Source organism: Alexandromys fortis, unplaced genomic scaffold, assembly GCF_014885135.2.
Source record: "Alexandromys fortis isolate MF-2015 unplaced genomic scaffold, M_Fortis_MF-2015_v1.1 scaffold_10, whole genome shotgun sequence".
In the NCBI taxonomy this organism is placed as follows: domain Eukaryota; kingdom Metazoa; phylum Chordata; class Mammalia; order Rodentia; family Cricetidae; genus Alexandromys; species Alexandromys fortis.
The window spans coordinates 13,926,832-13,940,742 of NW_026067895.1; the positions used below are offsets into that span (position 1 = coordinate 13,926,832).

The window sequence follows — 13,911 nt, forward strand, 5'->3', positions numbered from 1 at the left end:
TCCTGACCTGTTTACCTTACCACACCAGAATAACAACAGCAGCAGGCTCATGGTTTCTTTTTGATTACTGTGCATATTTAAGCCTGTTAATTTAATGGTTTTGGTTAAGAATGTCAATATTTGGACTTGCTTAGTAATAATTTTGACATATCCTTTATTTCTTGTAGTTGTTATCAGAGTTTTAAATTTTAGTGGCTATAGTATTGTGGTAACTCTGGTTTTTTCATTTCGTTTTTTGTTTGTTTCTTTGTTTTGAGACAGGGTTTCTCTGTTTAGCCCTGGCTGTCCTGGAACTTACTCTGTGTACCAGGGTGGCCTTGAACTCACAGAGAGATCTGCCTACTTCTGCCTTCCAACTGCTGGGATTAAAGGCTTGTGCCACCACTGCCTGGTATATTGTGGTAACTCTAAAAAACAATTTCTTCCCGTTTTCAGAGGTTGGGTTTTGCTTTATTTGCTAAATTTTTCCCCATATATTTATCTGAAGTATTTCTTCTCATGTCTGCATTTACTGTAGTTTCTCTTCTCTTGGCAGCCCATTATCTAAACTTTCTTTTATTTAATATTTATTATGCATAAAATATTATGTCTGTGTGTATGTCTGCAGGCCAGGAGAGAGCACCAGACCTCATTACAGATGGTTGTGAGCCACCATGTGGTTGCCGGGAATTGAACTCAGGACCTTTGGAAGAGCAGGCCATGCTCTTAACCACTGAGCCATCTCTCCAGCCCCTACCTAAACTTTCTTTAAGTCTTACAAGGAGAGGTATGAGGGAATAGGTTTAGTTTCTAAAAATAACCCTCTTGGCCAAGAAACCACCTCAGTACCTGAGAATACCCCTCTTCTCCGTGGTGAGCAGAAGCAATAGTCAACACCTACAATCCAGTGGTGGGGTACAAATATTGACACCTTACTCCAGTCAGACACACTTGATAGAGGTGGCCAAATATGGATAAGTAAATTGATAAAATTGCCTAGATCCATCAAGCTCTTTCCTAAGTGTTGCAAGTGTTCCACTTAGATTGAGAGTTTGATATCATTGTTTGAGCTCAGTCTTGTAAAAAGAAACCAAACAAGCCATTTTGAATAAAACCATCTTTTTTTTGAAAAAGCCATCTTGAATAAGGGTCAAATAAAGTTTAAGTGCCCAAGACCTCCTCAGACCTCCCTGGGTAACTGACATTACTGACATCCCTGTCAACAAGATGAGACGTGAATGGCAGGTAAGCTGCCCGTCACATTTTAGTCAATTAGCCAAAAAAACATGGTAAGAGTAATACATAGGAAAATATTCCTAGGGAAGTCCTTAATCCCTGAATCCTGATTGGTGAAAAGTGTAACTAACTTGGCACAGATGTTTGTAGTTTTTAGCCTAAAAACAATATAACATTCTGCTTGGTTCACAGTTCAGCTCCTGAGTCTATTCTGTGGCCCTGATTGATCATCACCAGCTTGATTACAATAGATTTTTGTCATCTGCATTGTGATGTGGGATTCCCCTCTGTATGCTGTGAATACCACTGGTTAATAAAGAAGCTGCTTTGTGCCTATTGAAGTGCAGAATAGGGCAAGGCGGGAATTCCAAGCAGTTAGAGGAGGAAAGAGCAGATGGAGTCAAAGAATAAACTGTGTAGCCTCCAACAGGAGACAGATGCCGGATGTGGTTACTGGTGGGCCGCAACCACATGGCTATTCACAGATTAATAAAAATGGGTTATTTAAGATATAAGAGCTAGTCAATAAGAACTGTGAGATAACAGACCAAGCTGTGTTGTAATAATACAGTTTCTGTGTGATTATTTCGGGTCTGGGTGGCTGGGAAATGAATGAGCAGTCTCCACCAACAGCATTAATTTACTGTGTGAGTTGTGTTGGCTCCCAGTAGACCCCATAGCATTGCCAAGTTCACCTATTAAGGTGTATGGATTTTCAGAATTTCCTGTGCAATCTCATGATGTAACCCTCGAGTGCAGTGGTTCTCAACCTTCCTAATACTGTGACTCTTTAATACAGTTCCTCATACTGTGGTAACTTTCAACCATAAAATTATTTCATTGCTACTTCATAACTATAATTTTACTACTATTATAAATCACAATGTAAATATCTGATATGTGACCCCCAGAGGGGTTGCAACACTGGTGGAGAGCCACTGTTCCAGTCTAATGAAGTTTTGATATATCTGTTACTAATCATAGTTGAAATTTATGAATAGAATAAGGAAGTTCCAGGAGTAGAATGCTCTTTAGAATATATAAAAGATAAATTATGTGCAGTTTCTGCCAAAGAAATGGTGGAGTCAATTTTATAAACACATGAAAATGTTTTCCCCTATAGTTTTTTAAATTAATTAAAAAAAAAACAATCCAAATTCCCACTCCCTCCCCTCCTCTCATTCCCTCCACACACCCTCCTACCCCACCCTCTCCAGTCCTAAGAGGGGGCAAGGCACCTTGCCCTGTGGAAGGTTGAAGGCCCTCCCCACTACATCTAGGCTGGGCAAGTTATACATTCAAAGAGTATAGGATCCAAAAAGAACCAGTACATGTAGTAGAGACAAATCCCAGTGCCACTTCCTGTGGCCCCTCAGTCTGCCCCAGCCACACAACTGTCAACCACATTCAGAGGGGCTAGCTTGGTCCTGTGCTTGTTTCTTCCCAGTCCTGTTGGAGTTGCTGAGCTCCCATTAGCTCAGGTAAACTGCTTCAGTGGATGAACCCCTCATGGTCTTGACCCCTTTGCTCATATTCTCATTCCTTCTACTCTTCAACTGGACCTTGTGAGCTCAGTCCAGTGCTCCAGTGTGGGACTCTGCCTCTGTTTCCATCTGTTGCTGGACAAAGGTTCTATAGTGATATTTAAGATAATCATCAATCTGAATACAGGGCAATGCCAGTTTGGGCACCCTCTCTACTATTGCCTAGGGTCTTAGCTGGGACCATCCTTGTGGATTCCTGGGAATTTCTCTAGAGCCAGGCTTCTTGCCAACCCCATAATGGCTCCCCCAATCAAGATATCTCTCTCTTTACTCTCATATCTGTCCCCACTCCATTTCAACCATCCCATTTCCTCAAGTTCTCCTCAACCTTCTCTTTCTTCCCCCGTCTTCTCCCTCTCCCCCCCCCCCCCACTCCCATGCTCCCAATCCTGTCAGGCAGCCCTGTCTGTCTCCAACCCCCAGGTGGGTCCATTATGTTTTCCTTTGGGTTTACTTTATTACTTAGCTTCTCTAGGAGCCTGAACTATAGGCTCAGTATCCTTTGTTTATAGCTAGTATCCACTTGTGAGTGAGTACATACCATATTCATCTTTTTTGGACTTGGGTTACCTCACTCAGGATAGTGTTTTCTAATTCTATCCATTTGCATGCAAAATTCAAGATGTCATTGTTTTTTACTGCTGAGTAGTACTCGAATGTGTAGATTGCCACACTTTCTTTATTCATTCTTCAGTTGAGGGACATCTAGGTTGTTTCCAAGTTCTGGCTATTACAAATAATGTTGCTATGTATATAGTTGAGTAAATGATTTTGTAGTATGACTGAGCATCTTTTGGGTATATTCCCAAGAGTGGTATTACTGAATCCTGAGGTAGGTTGATTCCCAATTTTCTGAGAAAATGCCATACTGATTTCCAAAGTGGTTGTACAAGTTTGCATTCCCACCAGCAATGGATGAGTGTTCCCCTTACTATACATCCTCTCCAGCATAAGCTATCATTGGTGTTTTTGATCTTAGCCATTCTGAGAGGTATAAGATGGTATTTCAGAGTTGTTTTGATTCGAATTTCCCTGATAACTAAGGAAGTTGAACATTTCCTTAAGTACCTTTTGGCCATTTGAAAATCTTCTGTTAAGAATTCTCTGTTTAGTTCAGTACCCCATTTTTTAATTGGATTAATTAGAATTTTACTGTCTAATTTTTTTGAGTTCTTTATATATTTTGGAGATCAGTCCTTTGTCTGATGTGGGGTTGTGAAGATCTTTTCCCATTCAGCAGGCTGCCTTTTTGTTTTATTGACTGTCCTTTGCTTTACAGAAGCTTCTCAGTTTCAGGAGGTCCCATTTATTTTTTTATTGTTGCTTTTAGTGTCTGTGCTACTGGGGTTTTATATATATAGTTATATATATATATAGTTATATACAGACACTATATCTTAGTTTCTGTGCTACTGTGCCTATTCATTGAAGGCTACTTCTCACTTTCTCTTCTAAGGCTTCTTTGTCTTTTGGCTTCCACCAGTCCAACATGGTGGGGCCGAAGTCTGTTTAGCAGGAGCCATGCTCACAGCCCCATTTTCAGGCACACAATGCATCTATGTTGTCATTAAGCAAGTTGTAACAGTTTGCTCACAAGCCCCATTTAAATGCTAGGTCTCCTTAAAGAGCCAGAGTTTGTGCTGGCAGCATGGCCCAGGAATCCTCCATTTCAAAACTGTGTGGCTTTTTTTCTGCTACTGCTGAATCAGGAAATCTTCTCTTAAGGGAGCTGCTGCAAGCCACCAACTGAAAAAAAAATGCAGCTAAACTTGTGTGTGTGTGTGTGTCTAGAGTTAACTCCTTTCCAAGATTTCTCAGGTTTTATGTGGATATATAGTTGACCATATTGGAGCACCAATTTGTTGTAGGAGACTTTGTTTCCAGCTGCTCAGCCCCGAAATAATCACACAGAAATCATATTATTTGCAATACTGTTTGGCCAATAGCTTAAGCGTATTTCTGGCTAACGTTTACATCTTAATTTAACCCATCTCTATTAATCTGTGTATTGCTATGCTTTGCCAGATAAAGTTTCATCCAGCGTCTGTCTCTGGTGGAGCTACATGGCTTCTCCTGACTCTGCCTTCTTTTTCCCAGCATTCAGTTAAGTTTTCCCTGCCTACCTTTACTCTGCCTTATCAGGCCAAGCCAGTTTCTTTATTCATTAACCAGTACAAGCAACACATAGGCAGAAGGACCTCCCACATCAGCCCACCATAAGTTCACCCTGTGAACTATGGATTTTAGTCCTCTTAGGAGACAGATGTTGTTAGCAAGACTCTTGACACCATGTACTGTTCTCATTACCAGTTCCTTCTGCTTCTTCTCCTGCCCTTACTGGTACTCAAGAATTACTGCCGTATATAGTTTTTTTTCCTGTCTAGGACTTCATCCCATAAATTCTGTGTATAAGACTTTCTGTCTTCCTGAACTCCGAGCTTCATTTCCCCAGTTTGGAGACGTTACCAGGCTATGCTTCAGTTTCCTTTTTCAGTGTTGTGACTTAGCAATCTTTATAGGGCAGTAAACTATGTAAGAGGATTAAGGCTCACCTTTGTTCCCACCTTCCAAGGATGACAATCCTTAATGCATGTTTTAAAAGTCATTGTTTTATATATAAAATGTTTAAGTATTTTTAAAAGTTGTTTCATATTGGAGCATAAATTATCTTCAATTTTAATCCAGCTTTGTTGGAAACTGAAATCTGGTCCCCCCCTTTTTTATAACAGAAATTAGAGCCATAGTATAAACAATGTCATAATGTTAGGAACATATTTTTTTGAAATTTAATTGTGAATGGGGATATGCATGTCCACAGCATGAGTAGAGGTCAGAGGACAACTCACAGAGCCTCTGCTCTCCTTCCACGATGATGGTCCCAGGGATCAAATTCAGGCTGTTAGATTTAGCAGCAAGTACCTTTATCCACTGAGCCATCTTGCTGGCTTAGGACTCATTCATTTATTGAGGGAGGATCTCAGAACCTTCTATGTAGAACAAGCTGGTCTCAAAAGACATAGAAATATGCCTGATTTCTGTCTCCCCAGTGCTAGGATTAAAGCTGTGTGTCACCATACCTAGCAAGGAAACCAATTTGATGAATGTTGTTTTTAGCAAAAGATACTCATCACTTTTATTTAGCAAGTTTGTTACCTTAACATTTTCCATTTATGTATATTCATGTCTGTATGCACAATAGTTACATTATCTTGGGAGAACAGTATAATTTGAGGTGATTTAGGTTTTTCTTATTTTAAACCTGTATAATAAAGAATATGAAAATTAAAATACAATTTATAGATCAGTTGAAGAATTTGGATGTTGCAGTCTGCTATTTCATTGTTATTTGAAGAGAAGTTAGGTTAGTGGATTTTGGTTGGTTGTATTATGTGTGCATGTGTGTATGTTTTGAGAGGGAATTAAGATTGTTGCCTAAAAAGATTAAGCAATAGTTGTGTGATTTCTTTATGTTATTTAGGGCTCATGGAGAGGAAGGTCTTTAAACGGTGCATAGTAATAGATTTGGTGACTACTAAAGTGATATCATTTATTATCAAGACTTTAAACATGGTTCAAAGGCAGAACTGTTTATGAAATGTCAGTAGTAGATAGATATTATTGAGATTTAGAAGTATGTAAGATGAGGGCCAGTATATGTTTGGTATACATAGAAGTCTGAAATATTTATTTAAAATGATTAATACCAAATATCAAATAGTAAATCACAGTATTGTTTGTGTTTTCACTATTGCATTAGATGAAATGCTAGTACAAAGAGATGCTTTATTCTCACTGAGGTTATAGTCTATGTTTACTCTATTACTTTGCTATGTATGTTATTAGCGTTTGATCATCAGAAGTGTTGAACTTTTTGACCTTTGAGTGACTGATCTTCCAGATAGCATTTGTATGGTAATGTTACAATTTTCAGAACTGACCAATCTGTGTTGCCTTTCCTGCCTTTATGAGGGGGCAGTAAAGTTTATCACACTCATCATTCATGGGGTAGGATATGTTTGCTACTTTTGCTGTGGTTTGATTTGAAGCTAGTTTCCTTTTGTAAGAATGTAAAATTACCATGAAGAATTTGAAAGAAAATCCTTTCTGAATATTCTTTATCTTCTTTAATATCCAGTAAGTTAATCTATAGTTTTTGAAGATATATTACCAAAGGGTCAGCTTATAGTTAAAAGCTAACTCTGGCTGCTCTGGGAAATGTTTGCTCTGTCATTCCTTTAACTGAAAAACAGGAAGCTAGTACTGGCAAGAAAAAGGAAATCCTGTGTGATTTCTTTGGTTTTGATTGTTTCTACTTTGGATTCAGCCTCACTTACCTCTTAGATGATAGAAATTCAGTATTAGGGTAAAGAAGTTGTGGGTAAAAAACTGCCACTTCACTGTATTGCTTGATTTTACAATGAAAACATCTTGTAGGAGCAATTATATATATTTTTATATATATATAGTATTTAGCATGTTTATATAAATGTAAAGTAATTGTTTAAACTTTGTAAGTCACAGATGTACACCATGATTATAATACAACTGTTTTTATGTTGTTTGTAATTTTAGTGTTGAGTTTTCTGAGATAGAATCTTTTAGGGTAGCCCAGGCTGGCCAGGAGCCTGCGTCAGTCACCCATAGGCTACGGTGTTTTTTAATACAATTTGTTTTTATAATATTTAGTTACTTTGGATATTTAGATGTTCAGATTTGAACTTCATATGTTTAGATTTTGAAAATTAGAGATTGACTTTACTTAGCTGATGTTTAGATTTTGAAATTTTAAGATTTGCTCTTTTTCTTGGTGTCTCACAATATATTGTATAGGAAGAAATTTAAAATTTTTATTTATAACTATATAAATTATGCTGTTTTGAAGTAAATGATAAAGTTTATATGGATACAATCAGGAATTTTATACTTTTACTATTTGGTAGTCTTGCTTTTTAAGCTTAGAATTATTATTTGCCCCACCTTTGTAGAGTTCAGAAAGTGCTGTGCATTTTTCACAGTACTCATCTACTGAGTAATAAATTGTTTTAGAATGTCCATGTCCTTAATATTCTACAAACTATTGATTTAAGTTACATAGTTCACAAATTTTTTAAATTTACTAATCACATTTTAGATTATATTAAGAGTCATTTTGTATATATAAAGAGACTCTAATTCTTCAGAGGTGAAGATTTCTTTTTATAGTCCTGGTATGTACACTAATAGCCTAGAGTGACAGTTACAGCATTCTAATGCACGGTTAATACAATTTCTCTTTCAGACAGCAAACGGCTACATCTTGTTTTTTCATATTACATCTTCAAGAGGGGACAAATACCTTTATGAACCAGTGTATCCCAAGTAAGTTTCTTGGCTTTCATTCTTCTAAGGCATGTCTTGTGAACTTAATATTTTTTTTAAAGGATGTCATTTGGAGTTGTCTAAAGTCAGTAAGAAGTTGCTTTTCTAAAGTGATGCTTCAAATTGCCAGTCTTTAAACTGTCATTTTTTTTAATTTAATAACTATGTAACTAAATAAGTCAAGGAATACTGAGGATTGTGTTATATCCTTTCTCAGACATTCAGAATTACTACTACTATCCTCAATGTCAGATATTCTCTAGATTTTGTTAAAACTAGAGAGCTGAGTGATAATAAGAAGGGAACTCTTAGTCACTGAGAGGTTCTTTTGCCTGTGTTTGTATATATGCATGTGAGAAAAATTCACACAGACAGCAATTACCTCCTGGTTAAACTTTGGGTGACGTAGACTTTTGCTCTTTAAATCATTAAGTTGTGCCATTATGTTTTGCACATTTCCTCTATGACATGCTTTATTTTTTAATAAATAAACATACTTTTAAAGTGCATCTTTTTTTCTGGGGGCAAATCACTCCTGTGTCAAAAGTTTGCTTGATGTTACATGAGAGACTGTTGCCAGTTAAGAGGAAACTCCTGAGGAGATTTTTTAAAGCCATAAAAATACATTATTTGTACATTATTATTAAATGCAAATAATACATTAATTATATATCATAATTATTAAATGATATAATAAATAGTATGTTAGATATATCCTTAAAATATAGACATAGCATTTGTAATTAATAATTATAAGCATCATTTTAATATTTGATAATATTATAATATAATAAAAATAATAGAATTAGTAAAAATGGTAATGATAAATATATCATTTGTATAATATATTCTATATCTTAGATATATTAATCATAAATAGAATGTATATTAAAATTATATACATATATACATACATACATACACACATACCCACACATACACATACTTGAAAGACCTTACTGAAGAAGATTAAGCTCAATTATGCAAAGAAAACTAGTGTAATACTATCAGGATTGTCCCAAATACTAGTTGCACTGATCTGTTTATAATTGTTTATATTAGACAAATGCCACAGTAAACTAGTTGTATTAGCATAATGTCGTCCCGATTTCACATTTAGTTTGCACATTATTTCACCCCTATAGATAAGTTTCTTCTGGTGTAAGCAGATACTGCATTTTTAGGCTGGAAAGGTGACTTAGTTGGTGAAGACCCAAAGTCAGCCCCTAGAATCCACATAAGAGTGCCAGGCATGGTGGCATGTGCTTGTCATCCCAGGACTGGGGAGGTTGAAACAAGCAGAGCTTGCTGGAGCTTGCTGACTAGTCACCCTAAGCTATTGGCTCCTCTGACCTACATACTTTGACACACAGAAGGCGGTGACATTTTGGGCTTTTCTTCGTTTCTATAAAGTAATTTCTGCCTAGCTTATTTCCCATTCACTGAACTCTTCAAAGTTCTCATTCTAAGTAAAATAGCTTAAGAAAAGTTTTATATAATAGAATTAGGGAAATATGATCTTTAGAGTTTCTATTGTTATGATAAAACACCATAATCAAAAGCAACTTGGGGAAGAAAAGGTTTATTTCCATTTTATGTTCCAGTTACAGCCAATCATGAAGGTGAGTCAGGGCAGAAGCTGAGGCAGAGTTTCAGAATACTGCTTGCTCTACTGGCTTGCTCCTCGTGGCCTGCCAACCTATTTGTCTGGTTGGTTGGTTGGTTGGTTGGTTGGTTGGATTTTTATATCATTCAGGGCCACCTTCCTACAGGTTGCACCCTCCCGCATCAGTCATCAACATGAAAATGCAAACAACCATCATGGACAGCCAGGATGTCTGCTGCTAGTGTCCCTAGACATGACAGGGAAATGCATCTATGAATTCTCAACAGTAATGACAATACCAGTTGATATGCCAAAGTAGATAGGGAAATTTCCATAAGATCTACCCCTACATGAGTAACTGCAGGTGGTCAGTGACTGCTGGGAGGGGAAAATGTCCAACCCTAAGCGGTCAGTCTTGGACGCTGTATATATACTGTGTGTGTGTTTATATATGTGAAGGCGTAAGTCACAAACAATCCCACACCAGTTTGGAATTATGATTAATAGAATAAAACAAAATAAAATACACAGAAAACCTTTTTTACTTTTCTAGACTGTTGCCTGTAGTAACTAGCTAGTTTATGAATTGTTGAACTTCAGTTCTGTTGATTATAGTCAGCCTGCTATGTATTTGTGTAACTTCAGTCTTTCTGAAGAAACCATTTGTAAAACAAAAACAAACAAAAAATAGTAGCTAAAGTATCTTGTTTTTGGTTAGGAGTTTATGATTTTAAGACCTGAGAAGGTGTGATCACATAATGGTTCAAGGAGAGTGAGGAAAGTGGTTTTGGCGGTGTTGCCACATGTATCATTGGAAACGCTTATATTTGAGATCCTTGTGCAAACTGCTGCACAGAAAAGCCACCCATTATCACACACCCATGCAGTCACAGACAAGAGCCAGGGTTCAGACATGGTGTTACACCTCCACAGTCCATGTTCCTAGCCTCTGATGCTACATTCTTCAGCACTGTGTGTGCCTCATCCAGCATTCTCCTACTTCTTAAGACTTGGGGAATAAGGGATAGAAAACAGAGGTTTCTAATAGTCCCGAAGATAGAGGCGGCATGATAAAGGCCAGTGGTTAACGTCTCTTCTGCAACTACAGAAGCAGCTCTGTCTCCTGTTTCTTCACTCCACATCTTCAGAGTTCATCAAATAAGCCTTATTTCTAGAGCATCTCAGCTTTCCTGCATTACATGACAGCATCATTTTCCATTACACTCCCCCTGAGCCCACAGCTCAGATGCCTCCATGATCTTTTGTAGTTTCCACCTAAAATTTCTAGCGTTCTGGTAGATGCAGGAAGTCAGTCTTATTAAATAACTCCTTTCATTTCAAATGTCATTTATTTTGTAAAATTCTGTTTATCTTTTATATCTTTGTAAATTCCACCCTATATTAAAATATCTCTTTATCTTTGCCAGTATGTCAATATATAGATTGCCTGAAAGTTTAATTTTCTTTTTCATTTTAAGATTCATAGTGAAATCGGTGATGGAAATGTTGCTGAGGATAAATTAGAAATAATGTTTAGGGGGCTGGAGAGATGGCTCAGAGGTTAAGAGCACTGACTGCTCTTCCAGAGGTCCTGAGTTCAATTCCCAGCAACCACATGGTGGCTCACAACCATCTGTGATGAGGTCTGGTGCCCTCTTCTGGCTTGCAGGCATACATACAGACAGAATATTGTATACATAATAAATAAACATTTTTTTAAAAAAAGAAATAATGTTTAACTTTGAATTTTGTTTACTTAACTGTATTTAATATGAGTTTAGGAAATTTTGAAATAGGTTTGCTTATTTCTTCATAATGAAAGTAATTTCAACAAATTAGCTCTTATGTACTCTTTTTGGGGTTCTTTTGTAGTTGTAAATTTGTTTGGTTGGTTTTTGGCTTTGTTTGTTTGATGCAGGGTCTCTATGTAGCCCTGGCTGTCTAGAACCCACTGTATGGAACTAGCTATTGATCTTTTTTATTTTTTTTATTTTTTGGTTTTTCAAGACAAGGTTTCTCTGTGTAACAGAGCCCAGGGTGTCCTGGAACTCGCTCTGTAGACCAGGCTGGCCTCAAACTCAGAGATCCACCGGTCTCTGTGTAGCACAAATAATAAAACCTAGAGACAGATATTGGGGTTCAACATGACAATCAGAAAAGCAAAACAGATGAGCCACTAGAGAGATCTTACCTTTACCAAGGCTCAGACAGAGCGGTGATCCACCAACCTCTATCTCCACACCTCACTGAGTTCTTATCTTTTTCCCTTTATATTACTCTCTCTACCTAGCCATATCATATCCTCCTGTCTCCACCTCCCTAGTGCTTAGGATTAAAGGCGTGTGATCCCAAGTGCTGGGATCACCTTTGTGTGAGCTCTGATTCTCTTTTAGACAGATTCAATCTTGTGTAGCCAAGGTGGCCTTGAACTCACAGAGATCCAGGTGCTTCACTTTCCCAGGTTCTAGGATTAACGGTCTGTGGCACCACTCCCTCCCTGTATGCCCAACTGGCCTGTATGCCTTCCTAGCACGACTGCTTTGCCCTCTGATCTTCAGGCAAGCTTTATTTATTAAAACAGAAATATTATGCCACTGTATCTCTGCCTCCCGAGTGAGTGCTGGAGTTAAAGGGGTGCCACCACTCTCGTGTACTCTTAAGTGCACTCTTGAGAGCAGCATCCTCCTCCTGTGATCGTCTTTCTACCACTGTTAACGTACTTCTGTTTGTTTGTTGTTTGTTTTTGAGGTAGGGCTTCCTTGTGTTGCCCAGGCTTGCCCTTGAGCTTGTGGACTCAGATGATCCTCCCACCATGCCTGATTTAGCCTCTTTTTTTCTTTTTTTTAAATAAATGTTTTATTGAGTCCTGCGTTCACTGGGGCTAGAGATACGGTTTAGTGCTTTAATCTGCTTGCCTACCATGTACAAGGCCTTGGAATTGATAGCCAGCTCTGCAAAAAAACTAATAATTATTATAATTTGGAATGTTTAACTGATATTACAGAAATAGGTATAGTTCTGTAAAAAAATGTTTTTAAAACAATCACTTATCCTCCTTTACCTCTTTCTTCCTAACACATTTTATCAGATATGTGAAACTTCTTACCCCTTTGCTGTCAGTAAGCAATACTATTTGGAAAGAAAAGAAACTGAGGTTAGCTGCAGTTGTTAATTTCAACAATTTATCTCCAAAAACCCAGCTGGTTTTGGCAGAAGAAGCCTACATTGTGGGCTATAAATGTCCACTAACTCATTCCACATGTAGAAGACAAGAGAGGTCAGAATTAGTTATGTTCACACTAAAGTTTGCTCAAGATACATTTACAGTCCTGTATCACCGTGAGAAGTGCACCCTAAGGGCACTTCATTTGTCTCAGTGTTAGAGAGTACACTCCAGGAATGTAGGCGTTACAGCGTGCAGGTCTATGGCCGCTACAATCTCGGTTACCAACTTGTACAGCACATTACTGTGCAAAACTGTAAGCAGTGATATTTGTGCCGTTGTACAGTGATGTTTGTGTATCTGAACATACCTAAAAATAGAAATGATACCCTTCGGCTTTACATTTTTTATAAGCACAGTTTTGACATCTTTAGATAGCCAACACCAGGAACTCTGAATACACTTGCATACAACTGGCACCTCAGCAGGCTTGTCTATATGAACATCAGCACCCTCACAATCAAACATGCAGTGAATGTGTTGTGCTTCCTATTAAACAATGGCTACAGCATCGCTGAGCAGTGAGAATTTTTCCACTCTTTTAATTTTATAGGACTACCACTACATATGAAATCCACGTTTGATTGAAACAGTTTGGTGACACAACCTTTTTATTATTGCTAATGAGTCATTGTTGTTAGTTTTTGTTGTTGTTTGTTTATTTGGTTGGTTTTGTTTTTGTTTGTTTGTTTGGTGTTTTGTATTTTTGTGTGTGTGTGTGTGTGTGTGTGTGTGTGTGTGTGTGTGTTTTGAGACAGGGTTTCTCTATGTAGCTCTGGCTGTCTTAGAACTTATTCTAGACCATACTGGCATCAAAATCAGATATCTGCCCACCTCTACCTCCCCAGTGCTAAGACTAAAGGTGTGTGTCAGCACTGCCCAGTGGTGTTAGGCTTTTAGAGAGAAAATTTCAACTAATTCTTCTTCCTACCTTCTAGTAGATATCTTTTTTTTTTTAAATATTT

General features: G+C 37.6%; 1 protein-coding gene across 6 annotated transcripts in view; it reads left to right on the top strand.

Annotated features, from left to right (window-relative positions):
• The window catches only part of Ric1 (RIC1 homolog, RAB6A GEF complex partner 1), a 106,368-nt gene that overhangs the window by 12,840 nt on the left and 79,617 nt on the right, over positions 1-13,911 (top strand). For all 6 annotated transcript variants that reach the window (XM_050157234.1, XM_050157244.1, XM_050157226.1 and 3 more), the window contains exon 3: positions 8,038-8,117. In XM_050157234.1, coding sequence (XP_050013191.1) covers positions 8,038-8,117 — 80 coding nt within the window. The remainder of the gene's footprint in view (positions 1-8,037; positions 8,118-13,911) is intronic.